The 20,731-nt window shown below is 44.6% G+C and overlaps 3 protein-coding genes across 9 annotated transcripts in view; all 3 read right to left on the bottom strand.

Moving 5' to 3' along the window:
• Nucleotides 1-87: 87 nt before the first annotated feature.
• LOC143899556 (methylthioribose-1-phosphate isomerase) lies at nt 88-2,103 on the bottom strand. Of its 2 annotated transcripts, none has more exons than XM_077409924.1 (5): nt 1,971-2,103; nt 1,402-1,643; nt 1,120-1,328; nt 825-1,033; nt 88-625 (listed from the first exon to the last, which is right to left on the bottom strand). In XM_077409924.1, the coding sequence occupies exons 1-5, from the start codon at nt 2,097-2,099 to the stop codon at nt 326-328; spliced, it is 1,089 nt and encodes a 362-aa protein (XP_077266050.1). In that variant the 5' UTR covers nt 2,100-2,103; the 3' UTR covers nt 88-325. The 2 variants fall into 2 exon arrangements, with proteins under 2 accessions (XP_077266050.1, XP_077266044.1); XM_077409918.1 differs by having other exon boundaries at nt 1,953-2,099.
• Nucleotides 2,005-4,213, bottom strand: LOC143899581 (uncharacterized). Of its 5 annotated transcripts, none has more exons than XM_077409973.1 (3): nt 3,969-4,213; nt 3,509-3,622; nt 2,005-3,413 (listed from the first exon to the last, which is right to left on the bottom strand). In XM_077409973.1, the coding sequence occupies exons 1-3, from the start codon at nt 4,065-4,067 to the stop codon at nt 2,742-2,744; spliced, it is 885 nt and encodes a 294-aa protein (XP_077266099.1). In that variant the 5' UTR covers nt 4,068-4,213; the 3' UTR covers nt 2,005-2,741. The 5 variants fall into 5 exon arrangements, with proteins under 5 accessions (XP_077266099.1, XP_077266108.1, XP_077266089.1 ...); XM_077409982.1 differs by having other exon boundaries at nt 3,978-4,213; XM_077409963.1 differs by having other exon boundaries at nt 3,719-4,045.
• A 2,234-nt stretch (nt 4,214-6,447) lies between these two features.
• LOC143899359 (uncharacterized) overlaps nt 6,448-20,731 on the bottom strand; it is a 77,720-nt gene continuing 63,436 nt past the window's right edge. The window contains exon 6 of one of the 2 annotated variants that reach the window (XM_077409651.1): nt 6,448-15,014. In XM_077409651.1, the coding sequence (XP_077265777.1) occupies nt 14,761-15,014 (254 nt within the window). In that variant the 3' untranslated portion in view covers nt 6,448-14,760. The other variant, XM_077409655.1, reaches the window with a different exon arrangement.

The following is a 20,731-nucleotide window of genomic DNA, read 5'->3' as shown; positions in this document are numbered from 1 at the left end:
ACGAAAACGGATAAAAAGTTTATTCGATAGATTATAAATCTTTAGAAATGACTTGGCGCAGCAATATGGAATGCCATTGCCATAATATAACAATAACGTTCATATATTGTACATCCTTACAATTTCAATAAAAGACTTAATACAAAATTAATACAGTTCAATACAAAATTGAATTTCCTGAGCTCTTATATTATACAAGTATTGTATTTTTCATGGCACTGTTCGCAAGATATTAAATTAAACCAGTCATGCATCTCGAAATTTACAATTTGTAATATACACATAATTGATAAATACACATAAATGCTCGCGGACGCATATATGTCTACGAAAGGACATTTTCTTTGGAGATACGTTTCTCTTTCGCATTAATCAATTCTGACGGCTTGAAAACGCCGATTTCCGTAATTATTCCGGTGATTAAACTCGCCGGGGTCACGTCAAACGCCGGATTCCAACACATTATGCCATGTGCCGCGATGCTCTGGTTGTTTATCTCGGTCATCTCTCGTGCGGGTCGCTCTTCGATGACTATGCCGTCACCGTCGGGCATTTGGAAGTCCACGGACGTCAGTGGTGCAGCCACGTAGAAAGGGACATTGTGATACTTGGCGAGAATCGCAATCTGTAATCAATATAGATATATAATTACGTAAGTATGTACATACTGATGACTTTGAAGATACCGGTATTCCAATATTCTCTTGAAGATAATAAACCGGGGCTATCTTTAGAACAATTATTACCTTCATTCATTATTGTTTACGACGCTATCTGTGATACTTACGAATTAAGACATCATATACTCGTGACTGATAAGTTACCTGATAAGTTCCAATTTTGTTCGCGGTGTCGCCGTTCATGGCGATCCTGTCCGCGCCGACAACAACCGCGGCGAGCTGTTTCGTTTTCATTAACGCAGCGACCATGTCGTCGCAGATCAGAGTTGCCGGTATGTGGTCATGCACCAGTTCGTAGGCAGTCAAACGGGCGCCCTGATTGTACGGTCTGGTCTCGGTACAATAGACATGTCCTAGAACAAATAGATAACGATCGAGAAACGTATCTTACTCGCCCGGCCAAGATAACACTGTCGAAAACAGGCTATATTTATTTTACCGAGCCTTCCCATCTCCTCGAGAGATCTGATGACGCCTAAAGCAGTGCCGTATCCTGCAGTGGCGAGACTGCCGGTATTGCAGTGGGTTAAAACCTTGATAAAACTCCCCTCGGGCAAATTGCGCAGAATGTCGCGCGCTCCAAAATTCCCGATCGCTTTGTTGTTCGCCACATCTATCTTCAGCATCTCATCTATATGGTCTATGAATCTACAATTTTCAAGAGACTGTAAATCAGGCCGCTCGTATCCTTCTATGAAAGCAAAGAGCCAAAAGAGTGTACTTGTCTCTCATCTGGGACAGCGTGCACGAGGCATCCTTAGTGAGATCATGTGCCAGGCTTATGAGCTCGTCGGCTGCCGTTTTCATGTTGACCGCGGTGGGACGTGCCGTTAGTAGGTAGCGCAGGTTATCCTCGATAGTTTGACAAAGAGCTTTCTTGTCCTCGTAGATGTCGGGATCTTGAAGGATCTGCACAGCCAGGCTGAGGCTGCCCACGATAGCTATAGCTGGCGCGCCTCGTACCTGTACACACAATCATCAAACTATATACCTATGTAAATAGCTCGTTGAAGATTCTATCTACATCCTATTATACTTTCTCGATCGTACAATATTGTTTGCCGTCAAGCTGACGAAGTGTACAGAAGGTAGAGTTGACGTACAGTAATAAATATCGAGAAAAGGACATAATTTGAGATATTTTTTCACAGACACGGAATTTTATCGTCACATTGAACAGTTTATCACAGACATGGAATTTCATCGTCATATTGAGCAGTTTATTATTAACAAACTTGGAGAAAGACGTTCATAACTGGATGATAAGCTTACCTGCATCTTGTTGATTACCTGCCAGCCATCCTTGACGTTTTTGACCTGGATGTAGCGAGTGTTTTCCGGCAACAGCACTTGATTCAGGATCTCCAGCTTGCCATCCACCTTGCTCCATATTATCGCCTTCAGTTCTTGCCCTCTCATCGCGAGCTGATGAATCGTGATTGATCGCGATCAATCACAGAGAAAATTCCCGATAACAATTCTGGACTTATCGAATAAACGAGCCGCAATTGAGAATCGTTCTCAGCTGGAGCGGAGCAGGAAAACAAATTGGAGCCCGAACCCGAAAATACGTGAATTGTGCATCCAGCGAACTGGCGTCATCTGGCGGACGAGATTCTGATGTCAGAATGAAGAAGTTGCTCACCCGAAAATCGGATGGTGGGTGGGGCCACACACGCATACGCACACACACACACACACACACTCACACTCACACGCGCGCGCGCACCAGAGAGAAGGATGAGAGAGTGGTCATGCCCGCGTTTTAGGTGGTTCCTAGAGACCCTAAATATATCTATATATATTTTCGTATTAAAAATATTTTATGCAGAAGTCTTCTATATAGCTAATGTAACTCTTCGCTGACCGCTGACGCTAATCTTGAACACTGCTGAACGCTGCTGAACGATCTATCTCTAAATCTTCCTATAGGAAGAGTCGTTTTCGTTTCCACTTTGTACAGATATTTACAGATTTACAGTGCCACAGCTTGAAGAACACATTTGTCCTCTATACAGGTTGCTTCCTTTTTCTCTTTCATTTTTACAGCAACGACTTCTCTTAATGAAATAGTATTGATCGTCGACTAGGCTTCTTACGTCTTCGTATTGACTCACCGGACGGATTCCATTCTGGATCAACATCGATGTAACAATAATTTACCTTAGGAACGTTTGTTTTTGAGATTCTCGTTTGTCTAATAGACGACTGCGTTTTCTTCGCCTTTCTACACGCGCTATTCTGCTCGATCGCCTCCGTTGCTATACGTTTCAGAGATGTTGGATTCGTGACGTCTCTCCGCTGCGCAGGTGTCCTGTCCTGACAACTTTCTAGGCACACTGCGTTAGGCTGATCACCGTTCGGTCGAAACTGACGCTCGTGATTTCTTGTACTTTCTTTCGCAAGATTATGCGTATTAGAAATGTGCATATCTTTGTGGTAATCCCGTCGCACTATATTCGAGTTGAAATGATAGCTGCCGTGTGGATTATCCTCTTCACTAGATAATTCGTATGATGATTTAATGATTTGCGCGGGACGTTCCTGTGTACCATCTATCGTTTCGAAGGTTGCTACGGACATCGTGGAAATTCCAGGATAGTTATCCATTTTTTCGTCTTGATGGCCGGATACCTTTTCATATGCCATTGACATCGCGGCATGAGCAACAAGCAACTTGTTCTCCATGTCTTTCTCGAATAACTTCTCTGGCTCGCATGGCACATCCAGCTTCTGCAACGTATTATTTTGTAGTACTCGTTTACGCAATATTTGATCGTCATATACAATTTACTTATTACCGCCTATTTTTCCGTCTTGATGGGTACCTTTTCATATGCCGTTGACATCATGGCGCGAGCCTTCAATCTCTTTTTCAGTGGCAACTTGTTATCCATGTCTTTCTCGAATAACTTCTCTGGCTCGCATGGCACATCCAACTTCTGCAACGTATTATTTTGTAGTATTCGTTTACGCAATATTCTTATTACCGCTTCGCTTTTTGTCCTATCGTGCTCTTGGACGGCGGATGTTTGTACCGATGAATGTGTGGGCATTGTATAATACGCCGTTGTACGTAATATGACTTGAATGTATCGTGCTGCGATAACGAGACAAGCGCGAATGAAATGAAAAAAAGTTTCGAATGTTAACTTGGCCATTCTATCGCGCGAATCAAATTTTTTCTCAGGGACAGAGATACATAAAAGTCCTTGACCATAGTCTTTTCCCGAGAACCAAATGTATCAATCTAATCTGACACACTATACAATACAGTGTTCCACGCACCCCACGTACCCACTGGTCACTACGCGCAACCATGCATTGCATGATGTTCATGGCTCTCACCACCTTGCGAGGCGAATCACTCGCGCGCGCCGAAAGCATGTAAAGGCCGGTTTACACACGCAATGATTAGTGGCGACTGGCGACAATCCACGCCAGTCGACTAAAGCCTTTGTGTCTACGATTGCTAGAAATCGCTCCGAGATCTCGGACGAAGAAAGAATTAACCAATCGCATTGATCAATTGCCGAATTATTTAAATATGATTGGTCAATTTTTTCTCGGTCCGAGATCTCGGAGCGATTTCTAGTATCGTGGACACAATTACGGCTTTATCGCCAGTAAAAATGCAAGTGTAAACACTCGATAGAAAGTTTAATTTGAGTTACCTAGGGATTTTCGTTGATCGTGCCAACCCTATTCCCTCCCTTTTTATGGAAATTGTCTTGTAACCTGAAATAACTGAAAGGACGCGTTTTGGGATCAGAGTGTCTCATTCTGTCTACGAACTGTTCGGGGCGTTGATGAAAATGCGAATAAATCTTCGTACGAAAAAATATTTATCTGCTGAAAGGATTGTTCACTGTGAAAATTACATAGGGTTGATAGACCGTCTGTTAATCATTCGCACTCATTCGATTAAATTTGGTTTTGTTCCGCTGTTTAAAATACATTTTCTTAACTGTGTGTATTAGAAATAAAGCTATTATTACACTGACTATGAGAGAATTCTGTTTTTTCTAATTGTATGGATTATATAAGCTTCATTGCTTTATCAAAAAGTTATAAAACATGATAATTTTGTATTAAAAATATATTTTTGATAAGTTTTGATAATCACGCGTATTATCTTCTACAGCTGTTATACAAATAGCATTTAAATGTCATTAAAATATCAACTTATTTTATTTTATTATTAATGTTATTATATCATTAAGGTATCATTAAATGTCGTTTCATTATTATATAACATCCTTCGTCCTAGAAATAAATTTGAATACACTTCATTAATGAGTTCTTTTTTAAATTGTGTTTTAAAATATTTTAAAAGGATTCTCAGTAGAAAGCCCATTGCTCCGACATCGCGAATCAAAAATGTTCGAAGACGAGAACTGATACATCATGTATTACGTTGATTTTAAGTGCCGTTAACATTTCAGATAATCCAGCCGAACAGTTCTCTAAACGTGCGATTCACAGAAGGTCGGAGATGCGCGTTCGCGGCTTTACTTTACTTTCGCTATTACGCACGCGCGAAAAATTGCAAATTCGCGTGAGACACATGTAAAAGGGGTGCACCGTCGATCATTTCACTTCCGAGTCACGTGCGCTGTAATGCAAAGTCAAGGGAAGGCGGCGAGAGAGAGGAAGAACCAGCGCGGAGACTCCAGCGAGAGACCTCGCGCGAAAGAGTGCCGCGCGTTCAGGGAAAGAGAAAGAGAGCGCACGTACCTATTTTTCTCGCCCTCGCGTGCGCGAAATCGCCCTGGCATAATTCCGTTCGCTATCGCGCGGCGGAATTTCAAATGTCAAACGCCGACGTGGTCTTGCGTTTCTCGTATCGGAAAAGTAGCGCGTGTGCGGTAAACGCGGACTCGCGCAATCGCGACTATACGGTACCGCGGACGCCTTTGAGCGATCGCACCGAAACGTCAATCCCATCTGCGACCGAACAATGCCCGCTTTAAAGCGATCCCGACGTGCAAGTCCGATTGGCGGTCCCTTTGTGCCGCCGCGCTGCAAAAATGGTTGGATTAACGGGCGACTGATAGAAATGTATTCCGCGATATTGATTTCATGATCTCTGAATTGCGGGAGAAGGCGTCGCGAGTTTCTGGCCGTCGCTTCCGATCTGCACAATTTTGCAGAATAAAATTCGTATCGACTTTTATTGATTTATCCGTTTTCTTTAGGACTGCGTCGAACGAGCTCTTTTCGTGTATGCTTCCTTTGAAGCAAACGCGGTTGATTTTTTCCGAGTATCTCTCACCATTCTCTCTCGTCGCCTGTTCAGTTTCCGTTTTTTTTTTGCATGCGTGTTATCTGTCGGCAGGTTCCTTCGGATTCGCCTTGCGTGATAATTACGTCCCATGGTAAAATTACGTAAGCGCTAAATGCAGAAACGCGCAGTCGCGCGTTAATACGACCTTATCGCTGGCAACGTATCGAGATAACGAGACGAATTCACGAGCCAGGCGTCTCCTTAAGAAATTTAATCCGCGTTTACCTTGCGCGCGAACCGGGTCTCTAAATTTTCGGTAAGTTAACGCGACGAATTTACTTGGCGTCTCGAAACCGAATTACCGGCAAGTTAACTAGGCGCGGGCGAGACAAATGACATTAATAAGCGCAAATTGCATTCGAGAGAGCGTGCGACAAGTAGCTTCAAAATCCAGGGGCGCTCGGACCGGAAATATGGGGATGTAAAGACAAATAGACAGATAAATAAAGAGAGAGGGGGGAGGGGGACAAACACCCGGGGTTTACACAAATTCATATTCACTTTAATTAAATATATCTATGTACATTATAGGTACATCATTAGTACACTTATACCATGTAATAACTGTACAACGCGGTAGCACTTTCAATACTGTTCACAAAAATACATCGCATATAAACGAGCAATGAGAGTTTATACGCAAGGTCGGCTTGCGACCAGAGACAAGAGTGTCAATTAATTAATCGTTACCTTTTCGCGCTTCGCATCCGCGACTCGCACCGTTTTTTTTTTTTTATGTACAAAAGATTCGTGCTCGAGTCGCACGACGGGCCAAAAGGAGGAACGTGCTACGAGAAAAAGAGATTTATATATTTATATATGTATACTGTTTTTTTTTCCATTAACTTACTTCGCTTAGAAAGAAACATTATCGACGTTGCGCCGCTGAATACGGAAAGGCCCGGAAGGACCATTTGATTTAAGTACCATCAAAGAGACACGAGACTGACAGATTGATATCGATATTTATACAGTTACATCGAGTGTGTGTGTGTGTGTGTGTGTGTGCGCGCAATAACTGGCATTCGGTTCTAACCGTTCGCGACGAGAATACGCTTTAGCCCACTTGGGTTCCAAAAATTTACTAAGCACGAGTCGCGTCTCGTGAATTTCACGCGCGACAGATGAGATAACACATAGTTAACGATTTTGCGTACAGCTGCAAGAAGTATGGAAGAATTCCAAAATCTTTGGATCGGAGGAACTCAAATTTCTCTCTCTAACGTAAGATAGTTTAGCTTTTTTTTACCAAATACCGTTCCTTCTCTGTCGCTGATCATCAAACCCACGGTCGCGTCAACAATCGTGTGCGTCGAGTGATAAAACCTAAATCCTCTCGAGCTTAGCACACTTTGGAACTTTTATCCTGGTGATCGATGGAGCACGCTGCGCGCGCGCACCCCTTTTATCTCGTACATCTTATCACATTTCGATTGCGACCATCCTCGCATACAATCCGCACGCGTTTCAGTTATCGTAGACGTTGACTATTTACAGGAGTATTTTCGCAAAGACGCAACTTAAGGAACATTTGGTATCGAGGGCGATAATTCGGTTGGGTCGTCGTCGTCGGTGGTCGGGTGCGGGAGATCGCTTTCGCCGTCTAGGAACTGTAGCGTTTTATTACAAGTAGTCGTTGAGAGAACGGGCGGTATAGGCCACCCTCGATCGTTACGCTCCGCGATCGCGAGTGCAAACGGACTCGCGAAATCTCTTTGTGCACTGAGACGATTCGTCATGACGACCTGCGAACGTGACCGTCGTGACGAATCGGCGCGAAAATTGTACAGCCTATAACGAGTCGAGAATCCAAGCGGAGATAAGAGATAAACACTAAGTTGCACCGACAAATGTGCGTCGATTAGTTAATCCTAGTTTAGTAGTAACTGTCCCTTCTATTATTATTATTATTATTAATATTATTATTATACAATCTGTAACACAAAAGGAGGACGATTGATTAATTAGGAATTGACCCCAATCAACGTTGATGCAACCGGGCCAAAGTCTCGCTCAGCATCCAAAGATTTGAAATCGAAGATCTCCGTTCCAAGCGCTTCTTTACGTAAGAAATTTCTTACGTCTTCATATCGTAGGATTTCGCAACCCATTGTTCAAAGTTGCGACATCTCGGAATCGGAGATCTCTCTTTCTTTTCTCTCTCGGATGCTCGAGTCTCCGTAAATCGTTGTCTAAGTCTAAAAGGAATCATTCGAAGCTGAGAAACGCGCGCGCGAGCGCAAAAAGCGGAAGTCAGAAAGCAACCGCTGTCGCATTCGACGTCGCAATCGATTGCTGCTGCTGCTGCTGCTGCTGCTGGCATCAGAAGGAAGCGAGAAGCTGCGTTAGTGATGCATCCGGCTGCAATTGTCGCTGCATACTCGACGAGGCTAATATTTACCTCGCGGCACCTCGCGCAGTGGATCGATCGATCGCCTTGGAAGTCTGGCGGCAGCCTGAGCAAATTAAACGTACTCGAAGTCCCGATTTCCACTACACCGGACCACCAACGCGGGGACGCGTGCACGAGATGTTTCCCCAAAAGTGCATACCGATCGTTGCAGACGATTTCTTATAGAAGGTCTTTAGAGATCGCTTTAATTCAAAAGAATATTAAAAAGAAGGCTCTCAAATAGACGATCGGAAATAAAATTGCATAAAAGGACGAGCGAGAATAAAAAACTGGATAAAAAATACTTTTCACGTCTCGGAATATCCGTGTCAAAGGCTCGCATTCTCAGACTCGCGCGTCGGGAGTATTTCCGGCTGAAAATCCGCGCGCCATCGGTACGCACTTCTTGGGACATATGTCACCCCGGTGCACGTCCATATACAGCTATCCCACGTATATGTGTTATGTAAATATATGTATGCGAGAGTGTATGCCTATATGTATACGCTCGGCTCCGTTTTGGTCGTGTGGAGGATTCCGATGGGATCGACGTGCATGACGTATCTGCGCTGATCGGAGGAAACGTCACATTTCCATTTGGACGTATCACCGAGATGACACCACTCCAGTCTCACGGCCGCGGGTCCTCCTATTTACAATGGTACGACAGCGAGCGCGCGCGAACCCCTTTCCATCCATTCGCGTCCCCCCTCCCCCCCCCCGCCCTCCCCCGTTGATACGAAAGCGGACGATCTCGCCTCGAACAGCTCAGACCCGGTAATTTGGTCAGACATGGGACTTTTTAAATCGCGCGCGCTGCAGGTTCCGCGCGACGAGCCCGCGATTGGAAAAGTGCGCGTCCGCGTCGAATCTCCCTCTCGACGATTTAACTCGTTCAAAATCCAATTCAACTTTCAGTTAACCGCACGAGATTAATACAGCAGCGGTGGCGACGACGACGATAACGCTCTCGAGTCGATCCCTAAATCGTTTCTCCCTGGAAACGGGAAACCGCGCGGTCCATCGTCCGCCTTTATCACAATATATCGTGAGTGTCTATTACGCGCCACCCCGAGACTCGGGGATGTGTCTCCGAAGGATAAAAATAAAAAGACGATAATAAAAAGAGAGTGCGATTGAAAAAAAAAAATCTCGTTGCTAAAGCTACGATCGTTAGAGGTGCGCTCGAGGAAGCGTAACGTGCGAGTTCACTCTCGTACGACTAGCCAAAGTTTAATCGAGCGGACTCGGTCCGCCGATACACGCGCTTTTATGTACTCCGCCGAAAATACTGAAGCAAGTTTCTAACGTACACACGCGATCGCATTACCCTATATAAGAGAGAAAGAGAGAAAGAGGTAGGGGGAACGGTAGCCTCGCGATCGCTACTCCCCCGTCCGTTCCCGATAATATTTACATAATAAAATTTTACAATAAAGATTCGAGACTGGAGCGACTTGTGCGTCTTATGCGGCCAGAATCGCGTCCCGAACGACAAAACGTAGATGCCGCGCGATTCCATCTCGCAGAGCTCGCGACTCGCGAATATTAGTTACACGCGACACGTAAATCGACACAGACGGACTGGCTGACACAGGGCGAGCATTTAACTACACGATCAATCAAGATCAAAGAGTTAAAATTAACGTCCAGTAAAATACTTGCTATATCTGTATCAGATATACTTGATTCCCGCTATCGATAACTTCTCAAGCCTCGCGTACACTTGTGGATCATTGCGATCCGAATAAATATCGCGTCTTCACTTTCCACGAGATATCGGGCCAGTCCGTCCCTGTAAATTGTATTGACCTTAGGGTATATCGCCCCTAACATATTTATATATATATATAATATATATATTGTATCACATATATAACTCCCATTGTGACTTGGCTTGCTATGAGTAAAACTTAGGAACCACACGGTCAAAAACTCTCATCCCATCGTGAGGTTTGCTTAGGTACTTTGCGAGCCTCGACAGCGGTTACAACCGTCCATTACATGAGGAGTATTGGTCCAAAAAGAAATGTTCGGGTATATCCGAGGTGATCTCGAGAGACGTCGTTTCGCGGATAGTGATCTAAGACGGAGGTTACCGTCAAACAGCGCAACGTTACTCCCAAAAGGATCGCGTGATTCGGAGCGCATTATAATTTTTCATTATCACCGCGTATTCCGTCTCACGCGTACAAAGCACTTAAATGATCAAAAGATTTAAAATATTCAAGTTTCACAGAGAGTTTAATGACAAGTTGGCTCAATAATTGCAATAACGAGGTTCGAAGCTTTCATAATCCAAAAGGAATTATCTGTTCGCAAAATTTTTCCGTTTTCGGGAGTCATGTCGCGAAGTTTGAAGACCTCCGACTTTATTCTCTTCTCCTTATCGGAGCGCCGCGCCGCTGCGATAACGGCGGTTATCGAACCGCCTGACAGAAGCTCGAGGGACGACGTCCGGTGTCGTTTTGATCGAAGATCGCTCTTGTCAATGTGCCAGCGCGCAGCGTGAGTTTCGGCGCTCGCGCGTAGCCGTTAGCCGCGCAACAGATAAACTATGTGAGAGCTCAGGCAACTCCATACTTACGGCTGTACCGGAAACTGAGGGCTCGATGCCGACGGCGACGATGCTCCGCATTTCCGCCACGCACCGCAATTTTCCGCGGGACATCGCGTCGACACTCGTGACAGTTAACCATCGCCGAATTATATACGGAACGTACTCTTCCGCGCGTACGCACGTATAATACTGTTGCGGACACGCAGAACGTCCGTCGCGCGTTTCGCTCGCTGCCATCCTCGGTCCTCGCGACGTCGTCAAATTGCCCACTTATCGAGGAATTAATTCAACTTAATTTCCCGAATACTTGAACTCTGCAATGGGAATACTCAATTCCTTAATTTTCTGATTAATTAACCGCCTTATTTATTAACTATCGTTTAGCAAACCCCTTTCACGGCAAGAACTTAAGTAAGTCGAAATATAAAAGCAAAATATATGTATAATCTAAAAACAATATTTATGCAAAGATTTTTTTAACGATGCCAAAATTGTCCACGGGATTTTCTGCAATCCACAAAGTTAAAAATTAATACAAAATTAATTAAATAAATAGAAATAAAATTTAGTTCGTCTTCATTTACCGAGGATCGACAGCGTTAATCTACGTATATCTTCTCTCTTACTTTCTTCCTCTCATTCTCGTTCACCCACACGTAAATCGCTTGCGTTTCGTAACGCGAATTAATCATGAGAAATGATCGTTATAATGATCGCGCGTAGCGAAATAATATTACGATTAACAAGATCCTCTTTGTAACAATGATAATGATCACTATATCGCGATAATTCGTAGTACCCTTTGAAAAATTTCATTTTTCGGTGTTCAAAAATCACAGCGCGCGTTTCAGCCTTCTCCATTGCATACTAATTAGACCGTTTTATCTTACCTAGAAAGCGTGGGCCTTCGCGTGCCACGCATTTCTCTTGTGCATTTCTCTTTTTTTTCCCCCCCTCCGCTCTTCTACACCTCTCCTCGTTTTCCGAATAATCATCGACAAACGTAGAGACGATTCGATCGAAATCAATTAACGAAACAGAACACTAGTCCAGTCACTATGTACATTTAAAAAAGACATAATTCTGACCCAGGATTTTTCTTTTGGAGGGTGTTGGGGGGATCAAAAAAAGCTTAATCTCAAGTTTTCGACCTTTGTTTCCCGCTTGCTTTTTTTACGGGAGTAAAAAATGTGAAAAATGGTTTTTCCGCGATAATTCGGTTTCTAATAAAGTTACAAGGTCGAATCGGAGCTCATTTTGAAGTTTTTTTTACGCTCTACAAATTATGTCGTATGACATTTTTACGTATGATCGATTGTTTTCGAGACATGGAACGAGAAAGGGAAATAAAAAAGTATGAGAGATATTTAGTTTTTTCTCTTTACTCATTATTGTCGTCCGAAATTGCAAAACTGCTTCAAATGAAACTTATAGAGCGTAAAAAAACCTACAATTTTTATTTGTTATTCATTTCATTTCGTTGAAAATTACGCCTTGTAGAGCACCTCAAAGTGGAGAGTCGTCGCCATCGCGTCAGCGATAAAGTATTTCTTTCTTATAAACTTACTTCACAAATATTGTCACTTAGATATAAAACTGCACGCTTTCATGTATTCTTCAATGAAACGGTAAGTGTAATTAAGAAAACTTGACGGTTTCAAAATAGCTACAATAATTTCAGGCTTTGCAAGATTTATTTGCAACTTTAAGGCGTAGTGCGGTATGGAATTTTCAACGAAATTAAAGTAATAAATAAGAACATTTTACGATTTTTATTGCTGTGCAAGTTTTATTTGAAGCGTTTATACAGATTCGTGTGCGAAAAACGATAAAATAGAAAAAAACGAACAAAAATGCTCAATTTTTCCTTTTCTCTTTCGATATCTCGAAAACTATCGATCGTACGCCAAAATATCACTGAACGTAACTTGTAGAGCGGGAAAAATCCTATAAAAAACACCTATTATGTTACTTATTTGCGTCAATGAAGTCGGAAATCTTAGCGAAAGCGTTCGGTGCCGCGTATCGACGTAACCAACGCGCCGCTAACGCGATGACGACGACTCTCCACTTTGAGGCGCTCTACAAGGCGTAATTTTCAACGAAATAAAATAAATAACAAATAAAAATTGTAGGTTTTTTTACGCTCTACAAGTTTTATTTGAAGCATTTTTGCAAGTTCGGACGACAATAATGAGTAAAAAGAAAAAACTAAATATATCTCTCTCATACTTTTTTATTTCCCTTTCTCGTTCGATGTCTCGAAAACAATCGATCATACGTAAAAATGTCATACGACATAATTTGTAGAGCGTAAAAAAAGCTTTAAAATGAGCTCCGATTCGACCTTGTAACTTTATTAGAAACCGAGTTATCGCGGAAAAACCATTTTTTCACATTTTTTACTCCCGTAAAAAAAGCAAGCGGGAAACAGAGGTCGAAAACTTGAGATTAAGCTTTTCTTGAGCCCCCCAACACCCCCCAAAAGAAAAATCCTGGGTCAGAATTATGTCTTTTATAATCCGTTTTTTTGTACATAGTGACTGGACTACACGTACACTGACCAACAACGATGTGACAATGCGTGTAATATGTTGCGTAACGTCTCCGGAAGCGGACCATCAGAAACCGGCATTCTACGAAAGATTTTAGCGAACGCAATGTAAATTGTAATAATACAGTTTATCGTCCCGATACGCGATTACGAAACGTTTCCAATTTTTCGACTTTGCTACGCGATAACTACGTGATCTATGAAAGAAATGTGCCTTATATAAAAATAAACGCGTTCGATAAAGAAATAAAAAAAAGAAACCGTCTCTCAAATGTCCGGATAAATGTATACATCGAACTTCAAACATGTAGCAAATCTTCGCGTAAAGTTTAGGAAATGTATATCGGAAAGAGACGTTTGCGTACGTGATATTGTTACAATGTTTAAAACCCGCATCCCCCCTCTTCGTTTCTCGCGGTCCGCCCCGACGAGAGAGAGTGAGAGAGAGAGAGAGAACCGAACAAGACGCAGCTCACCGTCTTCGCGAAAACTATTCGAAGCCGTTACCTATCGATCGATTGTCCTCGCAAAATTCTGACTTCGTGCCAGCCATACCCGCCCGCGACTGTCAGCGCGTGAGCACGTCGTCGATAGATTCCCTTGCCCTATTTATTTCTCTGTCCGTCCGCCCGCCCCGCGCCCGTCCGCCGGCTCTCACGAGATGTGACGGAAGTTTCGAGGGCGCGGTATGATCGATAACCGTCCTTCTCCCGTCTCCCCCCCCTCCCCGTACCATCCCACAGCGGCCGGGCGGCTCGTCCGAAGACGCGGCGAACGAATTAACCGGCAAAATAATTATCGCTAATGAGGCCATTGGTCGAACGGATTCGCCCCGCGAATTACACCGTCGCGCCGATCGCTGGTCCGGCTTTCGCCGGAAAACTCGGGGTAGCACTCTTTCCGGCACTTTCCTCCCAGGAAGAAGAACGCTCGAATCTCCGAGAGACCCCCAGATTCTTAAATGCTGAAATCCGATCGAATGGTCTGTCGTTCCAAAACTCTTATCGCGTAATTCTAGGATATCCTCGGCCATTCGGATTTCAGTATCTACGAATCTCCGGAGTCCCCCTTAATCCCGGAATCGTGGAGCACTCGCTAACCCTGTCCGCGAACTCGCGCTCTCCTCTCGAGAACGCCTCACTATTTCGGTCCCCGGTATCCCGACGACCCGAGGGACGGGGGTCAGGGTAACCCGAAGCCGAAGAAAGGCGCGATCGGGCGCTCGTAGAGCAGACGCGGAGGCGGAAGTGGCGGCGGCCGCTTCCTTCGCGGGGCAATCACCGTCCTCTACAAGGACCCCTTCCCGGCGAACAGCATCTCCCTGTGCTTGGTGCGTATGTGCGAGCGTAGAGTGTCGATCCTGCTGTAGGTGGCCGGGCAATAGGGGCACAGCGAGCGCTGCGCGGTGTGTATGTGGAAGTGGTGCCAACGATTGGTCACCTGCTTCCCGCAGGCGCGGCATCTCCATAACGCCGGGCTGTTAAGCGACACGGCGAACATCTCGTGATAAGAGAGGCCGACCGGCACGCTCGGCATCGAACCTGGAAAACCCAACAGCATCTACATGCCCTTCGTGCACGAACCAGCGCCAGTCGTGTTTTAGCCGCGAAGCGCCTTAGATCCTGAAGATTCTGCGAGCCTGGGGATCCATCGCGTCAAGCCTGAGAATTCTCGACGGTCAGTCCTGAATCCAGGTGTGATCCAGTGCTCGCTGAATCTCTAAGATCCAAGATTCTAAGATCCAAAAATTTAAGAAGTCCGGGATCTTCAAGACTTGACGATATTCGTCTTGGTTCCTGAACTCCTCGATTCGTAGGATCCTTGCCGATTTCGGACTCTGGCATCAAATTCTGAAATGTTCGATCTGCAAGACCTCGAAACTCTCGGACCCTTCGGTGCGGTGGGTGGTTGTGGGTTTTGTTTCGTGCAATGTTCGGGTGTCAGTGTCCTGGAGGAGAATCTAATGAATTTTGCTGATCGCGGCCGGTGACGTCCTCTTGTGTGACAATTCGAATTATTGACATGTACTAGACTTACAATTAGAGAAAGAGGAACAAAGATAATGGTGCAAAGAACAATGAGAAAACATAAATAACTAAAGCTGATCGCAATAGGCGCAAGATGAAGATAATTTTCTTAAAGTGCGAATTTTGATTTCCACGTGAATTAATTTTTTAAAAATCTCTAAGCGTCTATAACCAGGTCTGTAACTCTCAAGTGAGAGACAGACGCCGTTGCGTATCCGTTTTTTGGAGAGATTTTTTGAGCGCGCGGATAACGGGAGAAGAGACGTCACAAGTGCAGGCAGCGAGTCGAAACGATCGAGTGTGTCCGGTTATGTGTGAACGCGTCCACACGCACGATCACCACATTCACCTCCTCTTTTGCAGTCTCCACAAGCACAGATATATTCCACAAGCGTCACGGAAATATATATACTCACGTTCTCTCGATGCCGCCATGGAAACACGAAGAACACGCCGTGGAGTGAAAATAGCGCGCCTCTCCACGTCCAGAGACTCCTGAGTATTTCAGGATTCCTGGATCCTCGAGTTCTCTAGAATATACGCATTCTCGCATTCGCGATTCATACGCTAAAGCTCGTGGAGAATCGCTCGACTCATCGGATCTCCCTCCCCCCCCTATACCCGGAAACTTTTTGGGTTCCCGGGATGCTCTCAGGATCCTCCGAGATAAACTCACGTTTCAGCGGAGTCGACGGTAACGCGGCGAGCACACGTGGAGGAGAAAAATACTTAACCGAACGTTTGCCGATGTTATTGCAGGATTATCCGAGACGGAGCTCATCGCCTCCAATAATCCGTTCTGGAAGACGCAGTAACTTCACACGCTTGTGTTAGGTTCTTATCGTCGGCGTGTTGGCGAAAGAAGTTTATGTATCATTTTACGCACACTACGTTCACGCACGCGGTGATCAAAAAGTCACAACAAAATGTATAGACGTTTGAGAGATAAAATTTAATATATTATATACCTTTTGTAATATATATAATAATATAATAACTTTTCGTAAGTACAAATTCTTCCGACATTGATATTTCAAGTATCATAAATCGTGCGACTTTTTGATCGGTACGCAATCAACGCATCGCGAAATGTTAAGAACAATTAAAACAATTTTTGGAAATTGGAGGCAAATAATTTCTTTAAGAGAGTAGTAAATAATAATATGGAAACAAAATAAATAAATACCGCAAAGAAAACTCATCCTTTCGCGATCTGCACGATCTGAAAAGTTGGCAAAGCAGTATTATTTTCCGCGTAGATCCGCATGCGATTAGAAAAGCATCAGTCCTATCAGGATGCAGATAAACTAACCGACGTAACATGATGCGTGCTCCTAGGTACATGGCACCTCGAGATAATCGGGTTATTTAATTAAGACGTTGCGGTGTCGTCAAATACCAGTTCACCCCCCAAAGGTACGCCGCGTATCGATTTATCGAGACGGATTACCTGCAAACAAAGCATCCGATAATCCGCACTGCGCATGAAATCTGCAGAACAGTCGCTTTGTGTAGAACGGGATTAATGACGACGTGCGTGTCACTCAAAGCCCTTCGGAATTATATTGCGAGATACCAGCTCCTTTTTATTTTGTACGTACAATATATATATATATATATATATATATATATATATATTACATCTTTAAATGACCGCAGTCTCATAAAACGTCTATATTTCTCGAAGATCTCTTGTCGATCCTTCTTACCTCTATAATTGGCTATTAGTATCAGCCGAAATCGTACACACGTACGCACTAAAGCTGACTCGAGTCGCATTTCCCGTCGACACGCGAACGATTATCCGTATAACGAACGTTGAAAAGCGAGAGAGACCTTATGAGGGTCCTTTAAGCATCGACGCTTTATCAGAACTCTTGCTCTTCGATCGAACGAACGGCGCCGTCGCGCTCTTCTCATGAAGGGATAACGCGAATTCCTCTATTTCGTGAAAAAGATCTCGGAATGAAAGATTACGCGATCGCCCGATCGGGGGGGGGGGGGATCAAAGGTACGAGTAGTGGAAAAACGAAGTTAGACTACTCTTTGGTACTTGAACGTCCGTTCGCTCACGCATTACGTAACGCGCGCAACGCGATTTCTTTTGGCAGCTGCCTTTGGCATTCTGACGGGAGAACACGTGTCCTCGGTATTGCATTGTCGAGATACGTTTCTACAGAGTTTCGAAGCTGCGGATCTACGGATTTACGTGCATTCGTACGTCCACACATGTAAACCTACGAACCTACGAACCTACGAACCTGCGGAATCTTGAATCTCGCAACCTATTGATCCATAAATGTATAGAGTGTTCGATAAAACAAATGTGTACATCTAATAATGTTTCTTGTCGAAGATCCAGGTCGGGATTTAAATGGTTGTCACATTTCTATGTAGCTACTGAACTATAAATATTAAATATCTTAATACATCGAGTACATTCTTTTCAAGTGCTCATGTGTCTAGCTGAGGAATTGCAGGTATTTCGGTTAAGACTATTTTCTGTCGAGAAAAAATTACAATTAATGGCCGATAAAATATCATCAGTATATACGCCAAACGCGATAATTACCCTTGTATATTAGCTCTCGATATATTAATTTATCAATGCAGAGGGCTAATAGTTGTGTATCAGTCGCCGATCTACCTGTAATCGTGCGAGTAAAATTTGTTTCGTAATTAATAAATATTAAAATCACCTATTCCTAATTAAACTTAACGGAAATTTTTCCAACAAATTTTATCTCCTAAAATAAAACCTAACTTAACATTGAACAACGTTTATAAACGGTGACTACGGTCTTCGCTTTCCTTCGCCTTTTATTTATACGAAGAGTAATCTACGAGCATGGAAAGGAAAATGGAAAAAAAAAAAAAAAAAAAAAAATTCAATACCGCTATTCGTCCATTTCGACTTCTTCTTGGCCCCATCCTTAAGTCGTGCCATCCGGGGGCGCATCGCACCCTCCAGTAAATTCACGTTCGCGCGAATAACGAGTCCGAGGACTTATAGGGGCTCAAAAGATCGTGCAAATACAGTTAGCGCAGAATCGGAGCAAGAGTTCGAGTATAAAGTTTGTCAGGCACCTACCGGTGTCCACGACTATTGAAGGAAGAGAGAGAGAGAGAGAGAGAGAGAGAGAGAGAAAAAAGGGATAAAAGAGAGAGGCAATGAGGCGGAAAGAGGCGAAGGCTAATATTTACACGGAATTACATGGTCCTCGCGATTACTCGAGACACGCCTGGCGAAGCCTCTAAATAGTGCTAAATGCAACACTGACTATCGAACGCTCGTAAACGAGAGAACGGTACAAGATTTCTAGCTCCTACGTTCCTCGGGGAGTTCCTGACGCATCCTCGAACCAGCGTGAACCAGCTAGCTTCCCAGATATTGTCCGACATTTAAAATCTAGATCCTTCATGATCTCCCATGATCTCGGAGAGACTCGTTGCATCTATCAGCTCTTCGATCTTCGTCCCCCTCAGACCCTGAGGGTTCCTTATATCCACAGAATCCTCTCAGCTTTTCAGCAAACACCAGTTTGCGCGATCCTGCTTATCTAACGGAAGATGGGCAAGTTCGGGTGAGCTCGAGATCGCCTCGCGCGAGGAACGGTAAAGGGGAAGGGGACGAAGAGGAGGAAGACTCTCGCGCGATCCGCGACGCTAGATCCGCAGCTTAAAGTACGCGCTCCAAGTATCGCGTCGCGTGCGTGTGATACTATTGCGCGTGCGCGTGCTTCATACGCGTGTGCGTGAGCAGGGTATCGCTGCGCGTGTACACCGCCGGGCAGAGCGGGCAGGCGTACTTCCCGGGGAAATGCACGTAATAGTGATTGCGCACGTTCGTCACGACCTTACCGCACAACGAGCACCGTCTTCTCTCGTCGCTGTTACTCTGTCTCTCAAATATCTTTGATATCCGCCAATTTTTCAGCTCTGCAACAACAGAAACCACAGCGTCAGCAAAGCACCTCGAATTAGCCCCGGCCTCCGCTCGCGCGCAGCGTGTCATCGCTCTATTTCCGACTCTGTTCTTTCTTTTTTACTATTCTATCTCTCTCCTTCTATTTTTTATCTCCCGTAAAATTTTGCCCTTCACCGAGATCGGGTCCCCAGATCATCGTTTCCTCTCGCTCATCCGTCTCCCCTGGCGTGTGCGTGTGTGCATGTAAGGATGCGTGACGATCTTGGAGAGAATCCAATTGCGCGTACGGCGTGTACATCGACATTAGGTGCAGACAGCGATTTGCGGCGAGATTGAAATAAGCATTTGATGCGAGATCAAAGGGACGCTCGAATAATCGAAGACGAAGACACCCGGCGAATCGGAAATTCCAAATATTCGAGGAATTTGAAAACAGAGAGGACTCAAACATGCCAAACCTCTCTCTCTCGCTCTCTCTCTCTCTCTCACTCGCTCTCTCTCTCTCTCTCTTAGAAACGAATCTCAGCATTTAGTCCCAAGATTAAAAATATCCCCTCTAAAAAAAAAGAAGAACAATCCCTTCGCCAAACATTATCGAACGCCGCGGCTGTTCGCGATAATGAGAAATCGTCTAAGCTCAATCTCTGTAGGACTCATACAACTTGGAAGATTTGGAATAGTGTCACGCTTCTCTGTCCCAGATTCGGATCCGTGCGACTCCTACGCACAATCCCGAGGAGCGGCTCCTCGTCGAGAACACGTTCGCGCACAAAAGCACACACACGTTCTCGAGAATTCGTATCGAACACGAATCCTCGAGTACGTTCGGGTCGAGGGAGCGTAACTTCGGGCACCGTAAAAATCTGCGATCTCTCGCACGGGGAAAAAAGCAGGCGCCCCGACGTCGAAGAGCATATTCCCGATATGTATCGCGAGAAACGCGCCGCTATATAACAAACTCTCGTCGAACTCAGCGCTGACGTGAAATCGGAATTCTGATAAGACCGCGCACACGTGACTCGGAAGTGTAAGCGATCCGACACTCCGTTCGCGCCGATTTCTTTTGCCCCGACGACATTTCGATCTACGTTTGATTGCCTGAATCTCAGACGACCCTCCTCCGAAGATTCGACCGGCTTATACAAACGGATTAGGAATCCACGGGTCTTCGGACCCAATCAGTCGCGTAACGCCCGAAATCTGAGAGTGTCACGGTCCGAGGATTCAAAATCCAGAGTCCCCGGGATCGTTCCTGCGGAAGGCTATTTCGATCGGTACACTCTGGGATTTGCAGTTTAAGCTC

Source organism: Temnothorax americanus, unplaced genomic scaffold (genome assembly GCF_048541705.1).
Source record: "Temnothorax americanus isolate GAGA-0224 unplaced genomic scaffold, ASM4854170v1 Scaffold10, whole genome shotgun sequence".
Taxonomy (NCBI): Eukaryota; Metazoa; Arthropoda; class Insecta; order Hymenoptera; family Formicidae; genus Temnothorax; species Temnothorax americanus.
This window is presented reverse-complemented; position numbering and strand designations above follow the sequence as displayed.